This window comes from Acipenser ruthenus, chromosome 3 (genome assembly GCF_902713425.1).
Source record: "Acipenser ruthenus chromosome 3, fAciRut3.2 maternal haplotype, whole genome shotgun sequence".
Taxonomy (NCBI): Eukaryota; Metazoa; Chordata; class Actinopteri; order Acipenseriformes; family Acipenseridae; genus Acipenser; species Acipenser ruthenus.
Window position 1 is genome coordinate 60,735,890 of NC_081191.1, and position 27,922 is coordinate 60,763,811.

General features: G+C 37.4%; 1 protein-coding gene across 4 annotated transcripts in view; it reads left to right on the forward strand.

The window, feature by feature from the left end:
• The first annotated feature begins 259 nt into the window (after nucleotides 1-259).
• Nucleotides 260-27,922, forward strand: part of LOC117394233 (dnaJ homolog subfamily C member 13-like) — a 92,430-nt gene continuing 64,767 nt past the window's right edge. For 3 of the 4 annotated variants that reach the window (XM_034921142.2, XM_033992326.3, XM_034921141.2), the window contains exons 1-8: nucleotides 260-490; nucleotides 7,288-7,368; nucleotides 20,195-20,270; nucleotides 21,410-21,559; nucleotides 21,916-21,957; nucleotides 22,563-22,763; nucleotides 24,699-24,905; nucleotides 25,525-25,620. In XM_034921142.2, the coding sequence (XP_034777033.1) occupies nucleotides 7,301-7,368; nucleotides 20,195-20,270; nucleotides 21,410-21,559; nucleotides 21,916-21,957; nucleotides 22,563-22,763; nucleotides 24,699-24,905; nucleotides 25,525-25,620 (840 nt within the window). In that variant the 5' untranslated portion in view covers nucleotides 260-490; nucleotides 7,288-7,300. The remainder of the gene's footprint in view (nucleotides 491-7,287; nucleotides 7,369-20,194; nucleotides 20,271-21,409; nucleotides 21,560-21,915; nucleotides 21,958-22,562; nucleotides 22,764-24,698; nucleotides 24,906-25,524; nucleotides 25,621-27,922) is intronic. The other variant, XM_034921139.2, reaches the window with a different exon arrangement.

A 27,922-nucleotide genomic window follows, 5' to 3' on the forward strand; every position in this document is an offset into this window, starting at 1 on the left:
ATTGACTAATATTTGAGTCTTTTTCAAAAACACGTTTTGATGCAGGGTCAGAGTTTCAGCTACTAAAATAAACAACAAAAGGGGAAATTGGGCAACCTTGTCTAATTCCTCTTTCTAAATACAATCTCAAAGAAGTATCAGATTTTGCAAACTATTCATATTATTGTATCTGTAAAGCAATCTCCAAAATCAAAGAGCTACAGTGTATTAAAAATATATAGTTATGGAGGGGCCCGATTTACACAAGTTACAAGTCTTGGTAGCTTGCTTTTCAACTTCCTGCTGGTACAATCAGCTGACAATTCCGTGCACGCTGGGCGGGGCGCATGCTCATTGACGTGTTTGTGGCAGAAGGAAGATGGCAGCCTCCTGAGTGAAACCGCAGAGCTGGTGCCAAGATTAGGAGAAACAAAAAAATAACCAAACGGTAATACACATTGGACGGGGACAAAAACAAAGAAGTACATCCAGACTGAGATCAGCATTCCAGGTAAAGAAATCTAATTGAGTTGCATTAACACAACGGATGAAGATTCAGCCTTCTTTACTTCATCAATGTCTAAGCAGCAGCAGTGGTGATGATGACAGTCTGATTAGCCCCAGACTGAACAAAATCTCATAAGGAAGGCCTCACTTGATTTAGTGTCTGAAAATAAATATTCGTATTTTTCAGGAATTATGATAACTTTATAGTTGCATGCAACGAAGTGATTTGGGAGGTTTATATGTGGACGTTCTCGTCTTGCTTAATTGACTAAACAAATCGGTTTATGTCAGCTGTTTGTTCTGCACCCTAAGTTTCAAAATTAATGCATACTATAGAATTAGGCTTTCTTGGGGAAATGCAGTGATGCTAGTGTTAGGGTTCAGTGTTTTCTAAAGTAAGATACAGGTACTACAAGATACTACAGAGTACAGTACCACAGTGATGAGTGTATGTGAAGTTTAATTACCGGAAATGTAAAGTAAAACGGGATGCGTCCTTGATTTCAATTGAATGCATCACAACGTTTTTTTTATGTATTTATTTATTTTTATTTTTTGTTCTTTTCAGTCTTACAGTTATTTGACGCTACATATATATATTTTTTATCCCTATCTACTCCTGTATTATTCGTAAAATTATATTACATGTTGAATTGCGTTGTACTCTAATCTTGAATATTAACATACGGTAAACGGGTTAATATGTAGCTCTGTCGATGAACAATTAAAATACACCCGCTGTATATAAAACGTTTATTGATACACAACAGTTTCTGACGTGACAGCTTTAAAACGAAGATCTAAGCAAAGGATAATTGCTTGAGGCAACATAGCCTAATTGCAACAGATTTATATGTTGTGTGAGGTCTCTACTGGGGAGATTTTAGAATCTTTTAACTTTACGGCGGATACTCTACAGACACAAGGTTCAACAGTGACCTACTGACACCATGTGCATTGGAATTTGAGACTCCAGCTCGGCCCATGATTGGGTGCAATTTGTGAGTGCACACAATCATAAGAAGCCTACTGGGCATTCTTTACAGTAAGTAGCATCTTTCATATCCACCCTTATCAGCCAGTTGTAGAGATGCAACTGTCATTCAATTGTTAGAAAGTTTATCAGAGGGAGGAGACACAATATATGTTTTTCCTTGATTGACAGACGCTTTGAGATCCAGAATTCCTGATAGTGCCGACTGTGCTGTGATGCAATTATACAGCTGGATTCCGTCTTGTAAACACTAGAGTATATCTGTATGTTTATACACGACTGGTTGAATGTGGTAGTGTATCAACCTAAAATAATTATTCATTTGTTTCTTGCTGGGACATTTAAGCCTACTGTATACTAACTTTTTCAACTTAGCAAAGCAATTTGTTTTCAGAGAGCTGAGCCATTTATACAGCACCAGCAGGCAAACCCATTACAGACAAATGGCTGCATCTGCAGTCATTTGCTATGCTTTTATTTCAGTTCTAATCCTTTCAGCTCTAAAGCTGTATGTCCAGACTTATCGACCTGTAGAATATTTTAAGCAATAATGGTTTTTAAATCTTGTTTGCTTGATTCTAATTGATTTACTGCATTCCTACATTGTAAGTTGTATAGTTTCTATTGGGTGTTTTCTGTAGGTCTAAGCATTTTGATGCTGGTTTGTACTGTAGTTGCTAGTTGCTTTTAATTAAAGTCGGGGGGCTAATTGTAGTGGTGGAAGTTTTTTTTTTTATTATATCATGTTGATGCTTAGCGACAGTTCTTTATTGTGCATTATTATTAAACCTATTTTCAAATCAGTGGTTTTCAAATAAAAAATAAATAAATAAAAACATATCCCTGGTGTTTACTGTTTAGTTTTGTATTAATTTATATTCTATGTAAAATGAAGTACACCACCATCACCGTTGTAGAATTGGTGCAATTTCTGTTAATATTTGTTTGACATTAAGGGAACTATTATGACAGTGTTTTTCACCGTTAAAAATATAAAAAAGAATAAAAAGCATGTGTCCCACAGTTCTATAATGAGCATAGAAGGACTCCAGTACAACCAAACAGAGAATGGCCTAATAGCCTGTAATGCATAGCTCTCATAGCGTTGTTTGAGTGGAAACAGATGTGTATTGTCCAAGGTCAACAGATTCTGTCATTTTGGCCACTGTTGCACATTTATTGCTTGTTACAATACATTGCACTCGTCTGCTGACCAGAATTTTTCTTCTGGTGATTTTCCTGCAAATGTGCCATTTCGAGATCCCGGGAACCTGTCTTGATGGACATTGTGCAGCCACTGCATTGAGGTACGAGACAGTTGCAAGTGCATCCACTATCGTCCCACAGTCATGAAGGTAGATTCTTCTGTTTTCTCATGACATAGCTTTAATGTGTATCTAGTGGATAACATGACGCTTCATGCCAACATTGCAGACTATGGGATTTTCTATGTCTCCAATTTTCCAGTACTAGAGAATTTGAAGAACCTGACATTTGCAATTGCAAAAAAACGTTAGTCAAGTTTCACAAAGGAGATTTGGGCAATAATTTTGTCAGATATATTATGCAGTATTCAATTGCTACTGCTTCAGCATTTGAGTGCCACATTGTTGGAATAATTTGTTTTACACTTGACACATATGTAATGGTAACAGCTGAGTAACTCACTAAGAGAACTGGGCCATTGATGCATGGTTGAAGAGTTAATTTAGACTTTGAGTTGAGTATGAAAGCCTGCAGGGTGGCAGTGTGGGGATCAATTGGACAAATTGCAGGGTGGGAAAATCCTATTGTCTCTAACACTTTGAATGCCCTTGTTGCATTGGTTTGCCAGAAATAAACAGTAAATGTTGAAACCTTTGATAATGTAGTATTTAATTAAAAGCACAAACACTAGGTCTTTCAATAGCTATTTCAGTGGAGCAATGCAACTTACTTAAACTGTTTACAAATCTCAGCGTTTCTTCAAGTTCAGTTTATGTACTGCAGCAGGACTGCTTGTCAAGACATCAAAATATGTATGACTAATTCAGATGTTTATACATAATTTACTACTATTTGATGTGTTAAATGGAACTGTCTATTTTCTTGGTTTACTTAAACTGGATGAAGTTATAAATTAAATCCAATGATATATTATACATCTTACCTGGTAAGAGTGGTTTGAAACTTGCCTTTTGAGGAAAAAAGGAGATGAACCATTTCATTATAGCAAAGATCTATCAATGGCTGACTTTTCAGGCAGCTTTGCCAAACCATTTGATCCTTCTGTTCTCTTGTTGATTAGGATATGGCAACAAGGCCAACTCTAATTTTTCAGCAGTGTTATGAGTCTGCATCAGACGCTGCATTTAAATTTCAACCAGCTACATTGGAAGCCTGTGTTCAGTAGTGAACCTGGGAACAGTGTTAATGCATATTAATGTTTAAGCCACATTAATGTTTAATCCACATTATAAAAGTGTATTTGTCGGCCAGTATAATTAACTCGGTTTGGAGTAGCCTGAAGCCTCTACTTTTACCAGAACCACAGTTGGCTGCTTGCTCAGTGTTCACTGCTAACATCTTAATCCTGTATGAAAATATAAAACATGTACATCATTGTGGGAAATCCCTTTTAGCAAACCAAGACATAACCATTTTTATTCAAAGTGTTGTTTTATATCAGTCTTAGTGTGTCAGTATGTCTACTTATTTCCAGTAGTCTTTGCAGGGTTCAACAGTAATCTGGAGAGACAATGGAGAGAACATGTGCAAAAGCCTTTATTGGAGAGACATTTCATGGTTTTCTAAGGTTAAATTGAGTCTTTTTTCGGGGGAAAATGTCATTTAGTTTAACATCCATTTAATTTGTAGACTAATACATTTATTAATTTAGTTGTATGTAGTCAATTTCTCGTTATTACAGCCCATAGAATTTGAAACCATCAGCTCATGCTAGGATAGTCTGAAGTTCAGTAAAAGCCTGTCAAACTTGAACCGAGGCTGTTAAGTGTTCATGAACGCTATTTTGGGAATGATGAAAGGTATAGCTGCTGTGGGGATGTTTTTAAATGTTTGCATTTTTATGAAAAGTGAAACCTCAATTTTCCAAACTGATTGGGAGTGTTTGGAAAATTGATTTGTTCAGTTAGTAGAATAGTAATTAAGAGGAAATCCCACTTCCTCAAGGTAAACACAAAACTACAATACATTTTGAATCTGCTTCATTCTTCTGGACCACGTAGCATTGAAGCTGTTCTCTGATTGGTCAATTCCCTAATTGTTGCACAACAAATCGCAAAGAGTAGGATTCAATTCTATTTATTTCGTGTCGCCTGTCGTGTCGTCTGTGGTGTGGAAGGTACTTAGCAAAAGTATAGGTTCTATTCATTTTGTCGCATCACTGCACAGTTTTGCTGCTTACATCGTGTCTGGTGTGTAGCAGCCTTAACAGTGTTTACAATTTCGTCATCATCAAGGAGATGAAAGCCATCATCTTAGTCACAGTTGGCACAGGGCTGGCAAGCAAGGTATCTTTAGTGTTCTCACTCAGTCCCTCAATGTCCACATCAAAAGGCCAAAGTGCACTGCAGATTTTCACTTTTAACCTTACCCCATGCGTAAAGCAGGCATATAGACAGCATCTTTAATTGTTAGAGATTTCCAAAACTGCACCACTGATTCAGGCTTGTGTGCTTTATCACCCAGCAAAAGTTTTTGCAGAAGTTCTTTTCGATAAAGGCACTTGCATGTTTCAAGCGTTGGTCTATGGGCTGGGTTAATGAGGATGTGTTGGAGGGAATGAAGTGGCATTTTATTGCACCACATCATTACTTTACTGGGAGTGTGTCACAATCTATATTTTTAAATAGCAAGTTTTTTTTTTATTTCTCAATAAGAACAAGCAGAAGTTTGTGAACATTACCACAGGCTAGATTGATCAGTCTTTCCTTTTGATTCTTGAATTTTGGGAATTAATTTGTAGGTTAGGCTTTCCAGTACAATCAAGGTTTGTGTGCATTGTAAACCTGCTCACGGCAATAATTTAGCTCCTCAACAGTTTTCTTGAAAACATCACGATATCTGTCAACATTCTCTGTGTTTGCAGACAGTTTTTCCCCTTCACCTGCCAACTGACAGATGCCATGACAGTACATTTTTGCAGTTATATATTTTTTTGTTGCATGTGTGTGTGTTGTGAAGCTACTCGAGCTACTTCTTTTCTTTGGGCTCTTTTGTTTTTCTTTTCCCGGCCATTCTCGGTCCTAGAACAGAGCTTCCACAGGCTCGTTAGTTTGTCTTTCAGGGGCAGAGCTGAGGGAACAACAGAACGTTATTTTATAGGGCCAGCAATTCCCCCAAGGCCCGCCTCTCAGCCACTCGGAGAGAGGGAAAGCCCACACACCCTCTCTCCCACCTCTCTGTGTCACTGCCATGACTGACCGGCGGATATTGCAAGGCTGCTGCCCTCTTCCTGCAGCACTGTGAACGCACCAGAAGAGTCAGCACAGATCTCCCCCCTGTTACACAGGGGTATGCAATTTTTGAAAAAAAACGTCTTGTCCAAGAGACACAATGCTAGAAAAATCTACTTGTCCTTCCAAAAATCTACTTGCCCCCTCCCCATCGCACAAAACACACACAAAAAAGTAGACTATAACTTGTAGGATTTTGGTTTTATTTAACAGTGAACACAATCAATCGATTAGTGATTAACGGGCGGATCTAGCCTTGTAGCTTGACGGGTTCACTAAATTCTTCAAGATACACAAGAGTTTTATAACATACTTTAAGAAAATGTTCCTTTCAGTGTAGTTTGGAACACATTTGCTAGTAAATATAAGTAGCATACTAAGAGTACAACTATAATAATAAATACTTGTCTCTCTATAAGCTACTGTAAATTCAACTCCAGATGAACAGGTGTTTTAGTTTGTTGCATCACAGATATGAAATCATTGCCAACTATTACTGCTGCTTTGTGGAATTCAGATTTTTCTTGACGTTCTTTCAGTTTTGTAACTGCTGAACCCCAGATTTTTAAAGGACTTGTGTATAACCTGTCAAGTTTCTCTGCATTTTGTACAGTTTCTCTACCAAAATGCATGCAATATTTACAGTAGGCTCCATTAAATTCTGCAAAGACAAAATGTTTTTTTCTTTTGTTTATTTCCAGTAAAAACCCAACTGTATAAATGGGTAATTGTATGTAAAAAATGTGAAATAATGTATAATGTGATATCTTATAACAATTGTAAGTCGCCCTGGATAAGGGCGTCTGCTAAGAAATTAATAATAATAATTATATACTTATTTTTTTAAAACAGTGTACAGCATTTTGCACCTGTTTTCCTCATCTAACATCTTGTCCCGTGATGGCTAACTGGAACACAGGATGATCCTGATTTCATACGCTGATGGGTTCTTTTTGTTTTGGGATCTTTATCATGCTGTCAAAGAACTGCCACAATTCTGTTGAACTTCTTGATTTCCACTTTGCAGTATGTTATTTATACTTGACACTATGTGTGATCTGCTTCCTGAATGAACCACAAAACTGACAAGAAAGTAATATGTTATATGTTGATGAGAATGACTTGTATATAATTGAATGGCAGTTGGATGAAAGCAGATAACAATATATCATTAAAGGTATACTGTACTGTACCCTATCTTTTCACTCCAGTATGGAAGGTAATGTCAATTGGCTGCATCTAGCTTATCTTGGGTTTCAGGTATTAACCTCTTAATATCCCCCCAGGCTGTGATTTTGAAGCCTCTAAACAAAATTGTGTTTCTAAGTTTGCTTGTCTTTTGTGTTGTAGGTCTTACTGGAAGATGAATATCCTCAAAGACAATAAAAACTTAGCCTGTTTCTACACCACAAAGCACTCCTGGAGGGGAAAGTAAGTGCCTGGTTTTCATGTAGTGTTGAATGTTAATATTTGCTTTGATTAATAACAAAAACTCCAGGGTGCCAGAGCTCATCCTTTATTAATAGGCAATGCATTTTGAAATACATCTTCTGTAAATGCATTTGTCTTTATAACAGTAAAATGAGTTAGTTTTTAGATGTTGGAATAAGCCTGTGTTAATTCCAGGAGGCCATTCATCTTGAAATTTGGAAACATCTCCCATCGGTTTCTTGACAATAAAGACATTTTTGAAACTCGGCTGCCTGTCGGATTGCTAAGACATACAGTGCAACCAAGGCTTTCTTTTTCCGAATAATGTGTTTATAAAGACTGACAATGTAAAGTAAACATTCAAATGTAACTGTTATCTGGGTCTTTCGTGAGATGTTATATACTATACTTGGTTACTCTGTGTTAGGGTTGCAGCGATACACCAATAATACCATTATATTGTGATACAAAAATTGTTATCATTTGTATAATTTGTTAACACTAGCACCGTCTTAGCCGCTTTTTGAACGGCTTTTGCAATTCAAATTTAAATATCTCTGCGTATGTGAATATCTCGTGCATGTCCGTTCTTAAGTGTTACTAAATATTTGAATTAAATACCCATACGGTGTTTTAGCTGCAGAATCGTAAAAATGAATAAGTTATAAGCACTTGCTTCTTCAACCGCCAGACCCGCAGTTTATGCGGCATATTGAAATCAATACAATATAGCTGACAATTTAGTCTGGGCTTTGTAATGAAATCAACGTCATTGTGAAATAACATATTATAATACAGTTGAGTGCTTGAAACACTGACCAAAGTCATTCTACACATCATATATTATAATTATTTATTTTATTAGCAGTTGTCACAAAATATACACATTGAATCACAATACAGTGTGATATAGCTATGCTACTTACAAGTGTAAAAAGATGAAAAATGTGCTTATTATAAGCTCTCTGCACAAATCAGTGACGATCGGGACTGATGCTAAACGAAAGCCAGAGACTGCTGCATTTACAACTAAACAAAGTAAGGTGTGGATGTACTTGATCAAGTGGCACGGTAGTATTCTGTCAACAGGTGGCTGTTTTTAATAATGTTTTGGACCTGGCAGCCATCAACGCTTTGGTTTTATACAAGGAGTGCACCGGCAACACAATCACTCGGAGGGACATCATTTTGCAGCTAGCCCTGGAGCTACAGCAGAAACATTTTGATAAGAGACACGAAAGCCAGCTGGCAAATGCCGCTCAACCTTCAGCCAGCACTGCGCCCACTGGCACACGGAATAAAAGACAATGCCAGGTTGCTAAATGCAATAAAAACAGAACTTTTGATGTTTGCGTCCGTTGTGAAAAGGCAGTCCGTGGCAAATGCACTGGTACAGTAGAAAAGCGTGTTTTCTGTGTAGATTGTACTTAGAAAGCTGTAATAGAACTCTGAACAGACTGACAGAGGCTTTGAACTCTGTTTCACTCAAAGCGCTTTCATGTTGCATAAGTTTTCACAGCTTTCTACACTTGTTTACACAAGTTTATTGGGTAAAGTTTACTTTATTACAGTATTTCATGTTTATGTATGTGTTCTTTTTGAAAAAAATAAGAAAAGGTTAATTTTCCATGTAAATACAGTGTTTCTGCTCTGAAAATGCTATGTATGATGTTCATAAACAAAAAATATTACGTTGTATCCGATTGTTTGTTTTTCATTTTCATATCGAAGCCATTTTAAAATGGAGCCGCACATTTTGCATGTGCAGCAGTTGTATGTAGTCTGAAATCTCGGCGGTTCTAGTGTTAAGTCAGTTACCGTGATATTATAGAATAATGGCTCGGATAATGTTAGTAAAGGCTGCTACCCACCAGACACGATGCGACAAGCGAAACTGCAGCGATTGATAAGTATCTTTCACACCACAGGTAACATGACAGATGACATGGGGACGACACTGGAGCGACACGAAATAAATAGGATTGAATCAGAGAACAGCTTCAATGCATGCAATCCAGCAGGGTGAACCAGTATCCAAAATGAAGGAGGAAAAATTAATACTTGCCGTGGAATCATACCCAGAATTTCATGACAAAGATCATCTCAGTTATAAAGATACAGAGATGAAAGATAATATATGGCAGTCCATTTCAAAGACACTGGATAAGCCTTGTATGTAGGATTTGTTGCTGTGTATGTTGTGATACCGTCAGAGAAGACACTCTCATAATTACTACATCATGTTGACAAATATGTACCAATCTTGACCATAGTTTTGTCAATAGCAATTTGTAATAGTTTTATAGACCTGTCAGTTATCAAATCTGTCGCATCGCCTCTGTGACGGTTCTGGTGTGTGTGGTCGTGTTGCTGCGAAAGTATCTTGTCGCCCAATGAAAAATCACATTGCGTCTGGTATGTGGCAGCCTTAAGTCAGAGATATGTAGCTTGTCAGTTAAACGGTGTGAAAGGCTTATGTATGAGGCTGTGTGGTCCAGTGGTTAAAGAAAAGGGCTTGTAACCAGGAGGTCCCCGGTTCAAATCCCACCTCAGCCACTGACTCATTGTGTGACCCCGAGCAAGTTACTTAACCTCCTTGTGTTCCGTCTTTCGGGTGAGACGTAGTGGTAAGTGACTGCAGCTGATGCATAGTTCACACACCCTAGTCTCTGTAAGTCGCCTTGGATAAAGGTGTCTGCTAAATAAACAAATAATAATAATAATAAACCTAGCAGGAGCCAGCGCTATGCGGCAGAAACACAGAATTTAGTCTAAGAAAAAAAACCTGTGTTCTGTCATTTGGAATTTAGGAATCGCTGAAACCAACCAACAAGAGAAGAATTCAAAGACTAAAGTCCCTTTCACACTGGCATGCTCTACGTGGGTCGGGACCTACCTGGGTCAGGACCCGGTGTTATGCGGGTCGGCTACGCGATTTCACACTGCTTTTGATAAAGCAGGGTTGACCTGGGTGACAGACGCAAGTAAACAATGTGCGTATCAATGCCCTGGAAGCAGCTTGTTACCAACGCTTCCATCCAATCTTCTCTGGATTGAACCGTCGGCCCACATGTTGATTAGAGCAAATGTTTCTTCATCCCTTGCTGCAATCTGGCTCAATATAACAAAAAAAAACGTTCCTTCAAGGAACTGAAACCTTCACGCAGGCGTGGCTGTTTGTTATTTCAAACGCCGTCATGCATTGTGTCTCGCTCAACCCAGGTCAAAGCATGTTGACCCACATCCTGAGGTGGGTCGCTGGAACCCGAGTTAACCTGGGTACGACACAGATACGTGGTTTCACACTACACAGGATTATGATCTGGGTAGCCAGAACCCGCGTCCGGTCCCGGGCAGGAGTGCCAGTATGAAAGGGGCTTTACTGTAGAACATGCAAAAAACTTTTGTCAAATCCTGGTGACAAGAAGAAGTGTTTGTTTGAATATGTGTTTTTTATAAAATATCGAAAATCGACCCCAGATTGAACAGAAGGATAGTGCGAATGGTAGAAAAAGAATCAAGGATAACTGCCAAAGAGATACAAGCTGAACTCCAAGGTGAAGGTACGTCAGTTTCTGATCGCACCATCCGTCGCTTTTTGAGCGAAAGCGGGCTCCATGGAAGAAGACCCAGGAGGACTCCACTTTTGAAAGAAAAACATAAAAAAGCCAGACTGGAATTTGCTAAAATACATATTGACAAGCCACAATCCTTCTGGGAGAATGTCCTTTGGACAGATGAGTCAAAACTGGAGCTTTTTGGCAAGTCACATCAGCTCTATGTTCACAGACGAAAAAATGAAGCTTTCAAAGAAAAGATCACCATACCTACAGTGAAACATGGAGGAGGCTCGGTTATGTTTTGGGGCTGCTTTACTGCGCCTGGCACAGGGTGCCTTGAATCTGTGCAGGGCACAATGAAATCTCAAGACTATCAAGGCATTCTGCAGCGAAACGTACTGCCCAGTGTCAGAAAGCTCTGTCTCAGTCGCAGGTCATGGGTCCTCCAACAGGATAATGACCCAAAACACACAGCTAAAAGCACCCAAGAATGGATAAGAACAAAACATTGGACTATTCTGAAGTGGCCTTCTATGAGTCCTGATCTGAATCCTATCGAACATTCTATGGAAAGAGCTGAAACTTGCAGTCTGGAGAAGGCACCCATCAAACCTGAGACAGCTGGAGCAGTTTGCTCAGGAAGAGTGGGCCAAACTACCTGTTAACAGGTGCAGAAGTCTCATTGAGAGCTACAGAAAACGTTTGATTGCAGTTATTGCCTCTAAAGGTTGTGCAACAAAATATTAGGTTAGCGGTCCCATCATTTTTGTCCATGCCATTTTCATTTGTTTTCTTATTTACAATATTATGTTGAATAAAAAATCAAAAGCAAAGTCTGATTTCTATTAAATATGGAATAAACAATGGTGAATGCCAATTACTTTTGTCAGTTTCAAGTTATTTCAGAGAAAATTGTGCATTCTTCGTTTTCTGTGGAGGGGTACCAACAAATTTGAGCACGTCTGTATATATATACACACACACACACATACACACACACACAGTGGTTTGCAGAAGTATTCACCCCCTACCAATAATGTCACGTTTTGTTCAATTACAAATAATGTATGCACAGTTTTTCAAACAAACTTTTTTTATTCAAAGCTGTAGTGGTTAAACTGAATATTGTTATATGAGGAGGAGGTTAAATGTCAGCAAAACTTGCAAAGAAAATGTACAAAATGAAATTTACTGGTTGCATAAGTATTCAGCCCCTTAAGTCAGTACTTGGTAGAAGCATATTTTTCAGCAATTTTACTGCTATGAGTCTTTTTGGATAGGTCTCTACTAGCTTTGCACAGTAGGATGGTGACATTTTTGCCCATTCTTCATGGGAAAATTGCTCCAGTTCTGATGAGTTTGTTGGGGATCATCGATTGGACTGGAATCTTCAAGTCTCGCCATAAATTTTCGATTGGATTCAAGTCAAGACTTTGACTGGGCCACTCAAGAACGTTAATTCTCTTCTTGTTCAACCACTCCAGTGTGGCTTTGGCTTTGTGCTTTGGGTCATTGTCCTGCTGAAATGTGAATTTCCTCCCCAGTTTCAGAGTCTTGGCTGACTCAAACAGGTTTTCCTCAAGGATTCGCCTGTATTTTGTACCATCCATTCTCCCGAACCAGTTTCCTGCTTGCCTGGCTGCTCAGTTTGGGAGGGCAACCTGATCTGGGTAGTGTCTGGGTGGTATGATGCATCTTCCACTTCTTAATAATGGACTTCACTGTGCTGAGAGGGATAATCAGTGCCTTTGATATGTTCTTGTACCCTTCTCCTGCTCTGCCTCTCTACCACTGTATCCCTGACTTGTTTCGAAAGCTTCTTGGTCTTCTTGGTTGCTTTGTTGGATCACTGTGAGTTGCAGCTTGAAAGTCTTTATATACCTGAGGGGAATTATCTACAAGTTAAACACTTTGAGTACACACAAGCTGAACCATTTCACTAATTTTGTGACCTTTAAAACAAATCATTTGCACCTGAGCTGATTTAGGGCTGCAGTAGCAAAGGGGTTGAATACTTTAGCAACTGAGATTTAATCTGTTTTTCTCTGTAAATCTTACTTATTTATATTCTATATGCATTTTTTAACTTTATCAATGTGAAGTAGTTTGTGTAGATTCTACATGTAAAGTCTAATTTGAAAGTGTCATGGAGTACGCTCAGGTCAGGTGCCAACGAAATGTGAAAACTTTGCAGGTGGGTGAATATATATTGCTGCAACCCTACTCTTCATTATTTAAATAAATAAAAGTAAATAAAAGTCACTTCGAGAAGAAAATTGTTAATTTAGCTGTAAATAAATTACAGTTGAAGTTCATGTTTAAAGATGACTGTCACAGCAACTGAATGTTGAATAAAATGTTTGTTTGGTGTGTGCAGGCCAACCTGTTCGGCTGCATAAGGCACTGCGGACCACTATTAGCACTCCTTGAGAAATGACAAATTAAAAACATTTTATATGTTTAAGCCTGTAACACTGTGAATAAACATAATTTAAATTTTTTTCATTTTAATGTAAATATTTTGACAGATGGAAATCACTAAGAATATGGACTGGAAGATCTTTGAAACACTTTAGTTTTAATAAATAAAATACATTTCAAAAACTAAACAGATGACGTTTTTACCAAATCTTTAAATTACGTACCTTTGTACAATTGAAAAATTTAGAAATGCGGGTCTCTTATTTTCACCATTCATACATTTCTCGTGAAGCTGGATGTGTTACTGAAGCTGAATGACATGAATGATTTTTCAGGACATCAGTGAGAAGAGGAACCATATCAGCAGCACCAGCTCATACTATTTTGCCACATGCAGTCTTCTTGGGTACGTGTCCATCGCATCCTTGAAGTGCTAAATGAAGTTAGTTGACTTAATTAAAGATATCAGCCAGATAAGCCGAACGGGAAAGCCACAGTTAATCGATTAAGTGTTCTGTCAATGTGAAGCCAGGTTGCTGCAGGACGACTTTAAGTTCATTTCTGTACACACGTTTCACCACCCTTCCTTTGGAAAGCCATCACACATGAGAGTTATGTAAAACATGCTCAGGATCTGCTCCCATTTCAGCACATAAAGCACTGAACAGTTCTGTGGATTTGCCTTCACAAAATGAACCACATTCAGGACATCATGTAGCTCTTCATTCATTTGCTTTGAGGCCAGTATTTGTCAATGAAATGTGCAGTAGTATTTGGTGCAACTTCTTGCAGTAGAGCTACAACACTGTTTCGTTTACCTGTCATTGCAGCAGCACCATCGGTACTTATCCCAACATATTTCCTCCAATCCAGCTAGTTCAAGGTAATAACATTGTTCAATAACTGGAAGATCTCATCGCCAGTTGTCCTGGCTGCTAATTCTTTGCGGAATAAAACTTCTTCTGTAAGTTTGTTTTTGAACACATATCAAACATAAGCCATGAGCTGTGCTAAATTTGCAACATCGTTTGATTCGCCAAGCTGTAATGCAAAATATCCTCCATCGTGAATTACCTTGATCTTTCACGTTCGTGCTCATTTCGCTGATGTGCCGGCTAATGGTGTTATTACAGAGAGGTGCGCTTCTTATTTTGCTTGCATCTTCTTCGCCTAGGACCTCCCGACACATCTTGGGCAGGAGGCAAAATCAAATCCTCTCCAATAGTGTGTGTTTTTTTGCACTTGGCAATTCTCAGTGCAACTAAGTAAGGTGCTTTTAAGTTTGTATTATGGTTTTCTCCAGTACAGGTTTCTGTATCTTTTTTCCTCTAAAAAAAATGTATTTTGCAGTTCGCTATGTTTTTGTTTGATGACGGTTTTAAACAATCATTTGTTGAAGTTTCACAGCATATAACATGTTGAGGCAAAGGGTACTCGCATGATCCGGTAAAGGTGAACCCAGACTTTAAGTACGCGTGGTCATCTTTTCTAACCACTGTACAAGTTCCTGAACAGTTTTAAACAGTCCAGGAACTTGTACAACTTGCACAATCACATAATCAGTTGCTCAGATTATTGGGACATCACAAAAAGCCTTATTGAAAGCTATATTTTAATATTGCTTTTTGTTATTATTATATATAAAAAAATATAGAATGTTGTTGCTCCCTCGGCCCGCCCAGGACTGCGTTACGGCCACCAATTGGGTACACTTGCTGTATATCCTGATGTACCAGAGCTAGTGCTGGTTTCTGTGTACTGTTAGTTTTGTTGACACACTCTTACATTCTTAGCTGACCAATCTAATGCAGTCAGCTATTCCTTTGTAATTTTGGAGAAAAAAAAAAATGAGCTACATTATGACAGTAATGACTAAGAAGCTCCTGCCAGTCAGTCAGTTTTTACTATATTAATTTTATTCAGTGAACTGTACTGTACAGAGCAGGAGATGCAGTTTGAAATATTAATATGTTTACACTGGTTTAATTAGTTTCTTAAATATTTCAGAATGAGTGGTGTTACAAATTTCTCAGTACAATGGCTGTTACGGAAGGCCTTGTCTGTACTGTGATGTCATACAACCTGTGGCTCTTGCTGGTGCCTTGTCATACTTTAGTAGGCAGTCAGGGCTGGAGCTTGCACACAAGGTGGATAATGAAGTTCAAAGCAGCTTTCTTTTATTCAAGATTTTTTTGGGATAGTTTCACATTTCATTTTTACGCTTGCTGTACAAATGTTTTGTCTTAATTTCCTCCCTGTATTTTAAAGAGCTAATTTGTTATCAAATAACTATCTATTTTGGAATCCGATTATTCAAGTTTGTAGCAGTGTGCCTATTTAGATGTGCGTTATTCAAACTTTTTTGTTTGTGAACCGCCTTTGTAAAAACATCTTCAATTAGCTGTAGCAAGTACACTGCTGAGGATACATCCAGTATGTTTACTGTACAGTACCACCGCTCACAAACATGACCTTTTCCTCGAGTTCAAGAATCCGCTCTACAGAAGATTGTGCGGTTGTAAAACTTTCAGGTCACATTTTTTTAAGTGCACAATTAAACTCACTCACTTGTACTGTAGTCTGCTGTTTAGCTCTACCACAATTTCACGTATCCTGTTATTTAGAATATACTGTACAACCTGTACTGTAATCATTACTTACTGTTTCATATAGAACTACTGGGCCCCTGAAGGTTTGACCTATTTTTGAAAATGTTGTACTGTAAACTTAATGTACAAGTTCATTTACAATACAATATATATATATATATATATATATATATATATATATATATATATATATATATATATATATATATATATATAAATAAATAAATAAATATAAATAATGTGTTTTCTGATTTAACCTTGTCAGTGACACTCACAACATGGTTACTGCACAAGCAAATAATACATAAAAAAGGAAGTCAAGGTATAAGTAAGCTTTTTTTGGTTTTGCACAATTAAATATATTGCCAACAATATGGGTCAATTTCATTGCACAAAATGGGAGAAAATAGGCTTTGGAACTTCCTCTTGAGTTGTAAGTTGTGCAGTTATACACGACTTCTGAGGCATGCAGTACATCGAGAGAGAGAGAGGTTTGCAGCGTCACAGTTCCATTAAAGAGCGTGTGATACTCGCAAGGAAGAAACTTTTCCGGGCTTGTGTACTACTAAGTTTTTACCTTGATATGGAAAAGTGACTTGTAATTTTTTTTTTTTTTTTTTTTTTTTTTTTTAAGTTGATGCACATCTGTGAGTTTTTAATCATGAAGTCTATTCCTTCTGTATTGCCCATGTCATATCTGCAAACAGTTTTGAGTTACTTTTTCCTGTGAGCTGTCTGCACAAAAAGTAAACTCACACAGATTGAATATAACAATTGGGGCGTCCATGTAGTTGGACAATGTATTTATAAACCATATATTTGTAAATGTAATTTACTGTAGTACATTAAACTGCACTGTTTACCCTTAACACATAGGGCAGTTGTTTTAAGTATATACTGTTTAAGTCTAGAATGAACAAATCTAACTAAATAGATTTTCAAAGCCAGTCCAAGTCCTGTAGTTGTAAAGTCTATTTGGTAACTCCCAAGTCTAGCTGGTTGGGTTTCCCTGTTTGGTTTATTTCTTTACTAAAGTTGGGCTACGTGTTGTGAATTCTGTGTTATTTTTAATACTAGCCTATTTCCCAATATCTTCAGGCTACGGTACATAGTGCTACACGCAGTGTTATGACTATTTTACAAACACAGTTTAGTTTAAGTGTGTGGGGGGACGCAAAACAAGCACTGTAGCATGTAGTGACTTTCAATGCTCCATTTTTAATCATTTTATTTATTTATTTATTTATTTATTTATTTATTTATTTGTTGATTTATTACATTACCTACAAGTAGTAGTGCGGTATTTGTACTGTGACAGAGTTGATTCAGCAAAAGTGAAGGAAAGGGATTGACTTTTTATATGTCATAATGTGAGTTGACAATGCATTTTAACAGCAGTTAGAACATTCTACTGCAAGTTGCTGTCATGTTTAATTCCCATTTCTTTCAATGTTTCCGTCTATGGATGGAGCATGTACGTGACAAGTAATAAGCTGCAGTGCGAGTTCAGATTCCGTGACTTATGCTGCATGTAGCCTCTATGTGGGCAAGTTGATCTGAAATGTCTGGGTTTAAAAAATACTGAAAGAATTCAGCTAATGCCACATGAGAAACCTGTAAATCTTGAACAGCAGGTTTATTTTATGTACTCAGAATCTGTATGACCTTGAGGATACTGAAAATCCACAAAACTGCAATTTAGGTTAGTTTCGATTTGTTGACTGTGAGGAGGGCATTTACAGCTGAGTCTTGAGGAAATTCCATTGCTGGTTTTGCGAGTAAAGTTCATTGGCTATTTATTAATGATACACATACTGTAACTTGCTGGAAGGCTACTGCCTGAATACTGCAACTATGCTGTGTGAGCAGAGCTGCTGTGCTTTGGAAAACTTGGCCCGAGTTTATGATGACTAAGGTTTTTTTCTTTGACCTGAACAATGTACTTTGTCTGCTCCTCGCAGTGACTGTAGGGATGCAGTGTGTTTATCTTGCTGAGATCAGCTGCTTCTCGCTAAACATCCATTGCAGATTATCATTGACACTTGCTCTTATAAACATCCTGTGACACCGACCGTTTCAGTTGAAAGTTTGCATGAAGAAATAAAAAAGCACACTGTGTTGTGTGTGACTTCATTGCTCAATGCTTGTGGGATGGAACATGAATATGAAAAGACTTCTGTCCCTCCCCTTCCCTTGCAGTAGTAGCTGCTTTCACTATCATTAAGTGGAGATCTGTATCAGTTCCACAATTTCAGACGTTTGATTTAAACTTCCTGTATTTGAACCTGATGCATTAGCACTGTAACTGAAGCCATGAGTGCTTTCCTGGTTTGAGGGAAAAGGCTTGGCTTGGCGTCAGGCATGACAAGCAGAGGAAAGTGAAAGACAAATATATACTGTACAAGTAAACCGGTTCCCAGTATTCTTGTGGGTGGTTTCAACTCCATTTAGCCTGCATCTACTGTAATGGACCTGTTCTGTACTTTTCTCTCCTCAGTAAAAAGAGCTTATTGTACAGGAAGTTTATTCAGTAAACTATAGAGCTTGGGTTAGAAGGTCATTGATTGTGAGGGTTTTATTGTGATTTCAGAAGAGTACTGTACGATTCCATTTTGTACAAAGTCAAGTAAAAAAAAAAAAAAAGGTGTGTGGAATTCTTTACAGTTTCTTTGATAAGTTAGTGAGCGACTAGAATGCATTATGTAGTGCAGGAAGTACAATATTGCATTTGAGTACATATAGCTGTGAAAGGGTGCCTTTTTTAATCCTTGGCAAGTCCTACTGTTCATAGATATTTCATGCAAGGCCTATTTGTGAAAATCATTTTTCCATGTCTGTGTAAATGTACGTTATGTGTGCATGCCTGCTGGCAATTTAACAGTACTGAGTACATACAGTAATGAGTTGAAATGCTAGCAGGAAACACGAGAAGGGAAACTATATACTGAACAGTACTGTAGTGTGCTGTGATATGTGAGGATTTGCTATTCATTCCAGAGGTATGGATGAGAAACAATTGAAGAATGATAACTATTCAGCTGCAGCTGGTTAACAATTTTGCAGAAAACTGATAGACTTTTAGGTATACTGTGAAGTATCTGTGGGATAGTACAAAGTGGGTGGATATATCCTGTGGCTCTAGTAAATACAGAAGTGAAATATTATATTTCTAAAATTATACAGTAAAGCTGTAATATCATTACTGTATAGATAATATGTATCCTGATAGTGTGCTTTCACTAAGTGGAGATCTGGTATTATGATATCCGGTGGAGTTGCCTGGTGACATTCTTCTGAAGTGTTTTCTTTGAATGGCTTCTCAATAGTCACGGGTGTGTGTTAAATTATACTGTTAATGTGAAATATTATTTACATCACATGACTGTTATCTCAGGCTGTTACATCATGGTTTATTGTTACTGAAAACAAAAGAGGAGCTAAGCATTAGGCTGAGGTACTGTACAGTAATTACACAAAGCAAGCGACTATGTGCTCCTTTGTTTTGAAAACTGCATAGTTGGTTGTGTTTATTGCACATCAGTCAACCTAAGGAGCATGGATGGAGGACAATGAGAGCCATTGAAGAGTAATGGAAAACAGCTGTGTTTAATTTACTGTATTGTAAATAACATATTAAATCAGTGTTACAGATTTATATAAAAAAAAAAAACTCCACCCGTGTCCACGTCACCCCGTGAATAGTACAAACAAGAGCACTTTACATTTGCAGTGCTGAGTGTCTTATTAAGAGACATTGTTTTGCATAGCTCAGCCCAGGGTTTGGAATAAACGACTGACCTTGCTTTTTAAGATTTAATATATATTGCAAAAACATAAAGAAGTGCTACAGATTTACTTTAAATAAAATAAAAATACTGGTAAGTGATGTTATAAACTATTTATTTATATATCAGCTTTGCAGAATATGCTAGGAAAGTGATTGCGTCACTTCCTAAGCAACGGACTTGCATCTCAAAATCTCTGCGTGCTTCTGCCATATGTTCTTTTGTGTTAGCACTGCTCGCATTACAAATTCTCGCAGGAAGTGATTATCTCGCGAGATAATAGTCGACATTTTCCAGTTGACGTTTTCCTGAATCAGCTGAACCATAAATAGCGGTATTGTTGTTCAAATACCGGTTATTGTATTGCCTGATAAATATTGCAATATATTGGTATTATCACGCACCCCTAGTGTATATCCTGTCAACTAAACTCATATTTCTATTTTTGCAGGTATAAAAGAGTCTTTTCTGTTGGCACCCATGGAATATCCACCTACAATCCTACCACTCTTGAAGTTACCAATCAGGTATACAGTTATACATTATTGTAATTTTCACAAAAAACTTTTGTTTACTCTAGTGTGTTCCAGTAATACAATCATACCAGTAGATGCAATTTCTACTACATTTTGCTAAGGTTACTGTACTCTATGTAAAGTGGTTTCCTGTAAAATATACAGGTGCACTATTGTGCATACAGTGAATGCTGGTCATGGTGATGATCTGTTTTTTAATGATACTATACAAGGTATTTTTGTCTCAGCAATGGTAGGTGATTTATGTTACTAACATGCTTGTTTTCTTCACAGGTTTGTCTGTCTAGAATTTAGTGCTATTGAAAGGTGGGGGACAGACACTGTACCCACAGGTGCCTTGAAAGCTTCACTCTTACTTAAAGAACACAAATTAAAGCAAAGCTGAGCTCCCCTTTGCCATTCAGCCCTGGACCTTTCCCCAGTAGAGGCAGACAATTTTGCTGATTTTTAAGGTGGTTTTGTGATGTGAACTAAAGTACTTTGTTACCTTTCTGACCCTGATTCAAATCCATGCCTTTGGAGGTTAAACTCCAAGCCTGTGGCACTGTCCTAACCTTTTTTTTGTGTATTTTTGTATGCAGCTTTTAAGCTGTTGCTTTCATAACTTACCAGTGTTCAACTTTATATTGTTATATTCCTGCTTCTGGAAAGGACACTTAAATCTTTTCATTTAATTTATTTTAATAAACGAAAGGTTTAGTATAAGAAATCCTCCCCCTCCTATAAAACGTACAGTAATAGGATAATAGGACTACATCAACCCCAATAGACAGTGCACAGTAGTGACACCTGCTGGGAGACATGGGGCTGGAGCAGCATTAAGTTAACACCCAGACAGTACTTATGCCCAGTGACTGATGTAGAAGTGTGTATTGGCCTAACAGCTGGAGGTTCTGCCCTGGGCTGAGATCCTGGATTAGTGGCAAGGTATGTGGAAACTGTACACATACTGTAGTCTTCAAGAAATGATTCAGTCTCTGCTGTTACTCTGGTTCATGCTGCCATAAGTTATTTTGGTGTTGCGTTTTCTATTGGTTAATGTATGTGTATCTCAACACTTGGCCAACACCACATCATGCATATTATTACAATTACTATGATTCTTATTTATTTTTTGTCTGCTTTGTCAGTGGCCTTATGGGGACATCTGTGGTATCACTCCAGTTGGGAAGGGACAAGGCACTGAGTTTAACCTCACTTTTCGAAAGGGTAGTGGAAAGAAATCGGAAACGTTGAAGTTTTCAACCGAACACAGGACAGAACTGCTAACAGAAGCATTGGTGAGGATTTTTAACTGTGATGGAGGAGAGTAAAACATATTTTTGCCTAATTATAAGACTGAGTGTGTAAAATATCTTATTTTCAGAAATAACCAAACGAGCAAGATGGGCCGAATGGCCTCCTCTCGTTTGTAAACGTTCTTATGTTCTTATATAATGTACAAACCTGAAAAAACCCTCTGGGGCCTCACACAATGTTTAATCTTTCACAAGGGCCCGAGACCCTGTCACAATAAAAGCTGACACCTTAAAGTTAATCATTTATTTATATATAACTTGACTTGTGTGTTGTTGGACTCTGAAATCCATAATTGGTTGTTTTATTATTTGACTGATTTGGTTTTCTGTCATCACAGAGATTTCGAACGGACTTTTCTGAGGGTAAAATAACTGGAAGGGTAAGTGCTTTAGAATCACTTTTCAGCCCGCTGTAATGTAGTGTTTGTAGAAATAGACAAATTAAGTGTACATTATTTGGCCAAAATAGTGTAAAGCTGTATTATATTTCTTGATTGTTTACATTTTAATTCCCTTCACATTATTCTGATATCTCCAAGCCTATGGGATTGTACACTGCTCCTATTTTGATCACTGTGAATTTCATCATATAAATATGTGCCGTCCACATTTTAGTTAGATGGATGCAGAAGAGATTGACAGCAGCAGCTAATCTTCCAACCAACTCCAGATCCAAATAGGCATGTGGCTCGGCTAGTAATGAGCCAGAACATGAAAATTAACTTTTATTCTTAGACTATTTTAAAGTCGGACATTGGAGCTGAACAGCCACAGTAGTGCTTAGAATATATTTAATGCGTATAGCAAGGTGAAAAAATGACATTGGGAAGAAACAGGTAGTAGTTAACAAGTTTACTAAACCTAAAAGTCTCCAATTTGTGATTTAATAGTGGCTGACCCGTCAAAGTGACGGGTCAGATGTTAGCTGATGCAAGGTGGATAATGGGATTTCTAAAAAGAGTAAATGGTTGCATTTACATTGCAGCGATACAACTGTTATAAACATCACTGGAGTGACACTCGAAAGTCTGTGGTGCTGGAAGTGACGCCTGGAGGAATTGACCAGATCGACCCCTCAACCAACAAAATCAACTGTTCCTATGACTATAGAAACATTGAAGGCTTTGCAGAGGTCTCAGACTATCAGGGGGGGTTCTGTATACTATATGGAGGCTTCAGTAGATTGGTGAGTGCTTCATGTGCAAATGACAATTAGCTTGGTCTTTTGGTGGAAGATTTCATAAAGAGTTCATAATGTTAACCCTTTTTTTAATTATACAGAAGTCTTTTAAATGTACATAGATGATAACAGAATAATTCAAGTGGGTGGAAACGGCATTATTAGTCATTTTGTTCAACAAATTCCACAGGCAGTAACTTGTATTCCAGGATGTCCTAGTAAATATATTTTTTTAATTATTATTTTTTTTTATATATAGTTCTCTAGTGGTCTATAACCCCGTTTATACTACTGGGCTGGCCCAGGGCCACCCCATATTTAGGTCTGCAACCCCTATCACGTTGTACACAATGACTGACATTCATAAGACAAACTCACGACTGACCACCTAATAGTACTACTGCTCCCTCCTTTCTTCTTATTTATTGGAGGCAGTGTGGTCCAGTGGTTAAAGTCCAGAGCTTGTAACCAGAAGGCCACCGGTTCAAATCCCACCTCTGCCACTGACTCACTGTGTGACCCTGAGCAAGTCACTTAACCTCCTTGTGCTCCATCCTGCAGATGAGCTGTTAAATCAATGTCCATTGTTAGTGACTCTGCATATAGTGCACAATTCACAGCCTACCTCTGTAAAGCGCTTTGTGATGGTGGTCCACTATGAATGGCGCTATATAAAAATATAATATTATTATTATTATTATTATTATTATTATTATTATTATTATTATTATTATTATTATTATTATTATACATATTTGTTTAACCAGCATGAATACCGTCTTTGTTTACAAAAAAGATCGTTAGACTATTCTATCATTTACTCGTTATTGTCATTGTTATTGTTATTCCCTAGTCCATATCCATTGCCAGTAAAGACTGAACATCAGCATTACCCCTTCTCTTGGAAGATTACCGAACATATGGCTATAACAAAACCCTTGTCCCATGTAAATGACAACTTTATTAAGGGAATCGCCCAAATCTAAACACAGCAATACGCAGTCACATATCAAATACACTTTGCTCAACAATATGAACGATACATAATAAACCACTGCTCTAGCGTCAGTAGAATAACATTAACAATAATAATCACAATAACAGGCATTGAAATATTACATTGAGGGTCTCACCCTAACATGGGGCATCAACAATCTTAATATTTGTGGATGAGAACAGTATTATGTGTGTAAAAGCAAGCAGCTAAAGAAATGATCGGCATTGTAATGTAAAGACACACACTTCTGTAGCTATGTATATCGTTGTGTGCAAAATAAACAGTGGTGGCTGAATATGCCAAATCGCCATCATTTTTTATCATTATTGAGATCCACAACCCTGCAGTTTTTATGTATCACTTATTTACTAAATAACAGGAAGAAAAGGTAATTGTGACAAATTAAGCTTAATTATGAATGCCCTGCAGCTCGTATATTATGTGAAAGAAACAACCTGAATGTTAACCTGCTAGATTTTTTTAAATGTAATATTTTTATAATTAAAAATTGTATGATGTAGAAATATTTACCATTCAATATTGATCCACTGCCATCTTGCCTAGCACAGATTCAGTTTTCTATTTACCTTTCACGCGCGTCACAGTACGGGAGTGTCTACTGAGCTACGTAACCACACTGGTCATGTGACACGAAAGGCCGGCCCTAAATCTGCTTTGTGTTCATACATATGAAAAGGCCGACCCTGGGCCACATCAAAACGGTGGCCTAAATCCAGGCCGGCCCTAGGCTGCCTTTTCTTTTTTGGACTGTTCACATATGAGAAAAGGCAGCCCTGGGCAAGTGTGAACGGGGTCTATAACTGGGGGAATCTTTCACCTAATCTTATAGCCGTATCACTGTTTGTCCTGTCTACTTTGCTAAATCTCTGCCCGTTTATTAAATATATACGGAAAATCAATTGATTCATCTATTACTATTGCAGCACTTATTTGCATCCGAGCAAAGGGATGACATCATCAAAAGTGCTATCGAGCACGCAGGCAACTACATAGGCATCACACTGCGTACCCGGAAGGACCCCATAGAGTTTGAACAGTATGTGAACCACAGACTGGGCAAATACAGCACAGATGATTCAATCACCTCGCTAGCAGAATTTGTTGTGCAAAAACTTTCATCAAGACATTCGGTAAGAGCATTTGTTTAATACATCTCTGTTCTCTGTGGTAGTTTATAGAGCATGCCTTACAAGAGCATGCTGCATCTGGAATCATAGAAGAGAGAAGAGCTTGGTTCAACATTCGCTGCTGTCTTGAGACCGTTTTTTTTTTTTTTAATTCCCCTGTAATTTTCAATATAAATTTGGTGCTGTCCCGTTAGATAAACACTACCACATAAACCTTTGGAAGCAACGATTCTGAGATCAACTGGAGGTGGGCCATTTACTGACCATTTTAATATACCTCTTTTCCCACTAAATATCTTTATCACAGTAATTGTCCCCTCGTCAACAATATTCAAAATATTGTTACTTCCGAGTCACTCCTGTTGAATTTAGGTATTTTATTTAACTGGTTAATAATAAATTACAACTGTTCTCCAAACTACAGTGAAGACACAGAATGTATGTAATTTTTTCAAAAAAAGCATGTATTTATGTGTTATGTTATGTGTTTATTTTTAATGAGAGCCTTTCGGTGTTTCTCACTTGAAAAACAATACAATACATCCCTGCAGTGTTCAGCAGTGGCTCTCTACTTAACTTTTATCAGTTCTTATGTTTGAATTATGTTTATTTTCTATTATAGGAGCCTGTGAAAAGAATAATGGCACTTACAGAAACATGTTTAGTGGAACGTGATCCAGCCTCCTATAACATTGTAACGCTGAAACCATTTGAAGAAGTAAGTATCACGGAGTAGAGAAACTTCTAAAAACTTTTATGTTGTCAGGAAATATTCTGTGCCAAAGATTCCACAGGTCCTTTTGGACTCAGTGTCAAAGTGTAAGATATATTAACTATTCCTCTGGCTACAAAAGAGGAAACAATTTATTACAGTAATTATTAAAATAGGTCAGTTTGGACACATTATGGCTGCTGGCTGCCAGGCTAACTGTGTATGAAGATTAAATGTCATGTTTTAGTGTTTTAAAAGCTCACAGCCAGCTGACCCCCTTAAAGAGGTCTGTGAAATAACCTGTTTTACATATGCTTATACACACGGTAGGACCGCATTAATGGTTATAGGAGTGTTGCTTTGTTTCTGTCATGACAAATAGGTGAACCACATCTAAACTTTACAAAATCTGACTACACGTATAATCTATCTCTCTATGCATATATATATATATATATATATATATATATATATATATATATATATATAATCAGAGTTGTAGGACTCGAGTCATGGCTGCAAAAGACTCAGACTAGACCTTGTGTGACTCGGGCTTGAACATTCGGACTCTGTGACTGAGATATTAACGACTAGTCCTTTTTTAAGTAATGTTAAAGTTACTAGGAAACTGTGTACAATAAAAACCCACCCAACAAAACATTTTCAAACCACTGGTTAGCCCTGCTGGCTTTGCAGCCAATCATAGTAAGAATAAAAAATTGGAAGCGAGTTAGGTTGTAGCGTAAACACGTACCCACACAAATCCAACTGCAACCATCGTAGACCAAGTTTTATAAGGAATAAATAATGTCAGCATGGTAAACAAGTAAGTAATTATTTGGCTTTTAACACGCCTTTCTCTTTACTACTTTAAACTGTGTTCTAAGTTTAAGTACTGTAAAAAAAAATTCTAAAACTGCATTCTTGAAAAATACGTCATTTGATTTTGCTGAGCTCCCTGTATCTCTGAAAATAATATATTTGTTTGCACTGAAAACAATAAAACATTGGTCACCTGAGTAATTTTGAGTTTACTGAAAACAACAATGAATGAAAAAAGAATAATCATATAAGTTATAATCATACTTTCAGAGCTTCTTAATTCATATCAGAAAGTCGCTGTGTGATTAAATATTCTGTGCTTTGCTTCTACTCTCCACTCGTTCCCAGCACACGCCATCACTGTTTGCAAGCAACGTCAATGAATTCACCTGACAAATTCAATGTAAAACTAGGCACTAGTCTCAAATCGAAAATTGCCTACCTTCAAACAGGCAGATATATCAGACTGATATGACAGAAGGTCTGACTGATAGCAAAAAAAAGAACGACAGAATAACTTAATACCACTTAATTTACCAAAATGAAAATAATGTATTATGGATGCGGGAAAAACAACAATATGCTGTGCAGCGTCAGCCTAGAAATCTGTCTGTGTGAACTTCATGTTTTCATTCCATTATGAACCTACACAAAGGGGACATACATAAATATAATATGTTTTTGTGTAAAAGAGAAAAGATAAAGAATACATTCTCTGAAATCAAATGAACTGAAGCACCATCTCATAAATGCATCACTGTATTACAGACTTAATAAAAGTGCAAATGCAATGACAGTGAAAGATAACGTTTCAATAAAACAATACAAATAATACAAAATGTACTATTTAAGAACACAATGTAGATACAGATCCAGCAATGTCTAAATCAGATTGGCAGATTTTGCCCGAATTGAAGTCAAAGTAGATGCTATAGTCAGAGGTGAAAGTAACTTAAATTTCTTACCAGTGTAGTGTTATTTTCAGGTATGCGTTTAAAGTGGTACTCAGCGCACTGAGTTTGCTCGCCCATGCCTAAACAACTTCCGCTAATAAAGTAGGGACGCGCGCCCATTCATACCTGGTACGTCTTTTACAGCTCTTAAAATTAAATGTCATATTTTCCAGTCTTTTTATGTCGTTTTAAATATAATTTATCATATTTTTTCACCATGAAAATAGTATGCACATATTTGTCATATGCAACTTTGCGATGGACTTCTCGTGAATTATTTTTTCTTTTTAGAGAAATTGATTGGCTGCTTCCAGTTTGTTGCCAAAAAATTATGTATAATTATTGGTAAATGTACCTCTTGTTGACAATAGGAAAACACCCATCAGATCTCAGTTGATTGAAGGTATACCAAAATCTGATAGCATACCACTAGCAATATGACAGCATACCACTTTCTGATACACCTGTCACATTTTGGTACGTGTATCACAATGTACCACTTTCTAACACTACACTGTCCAGATCACGGCTTC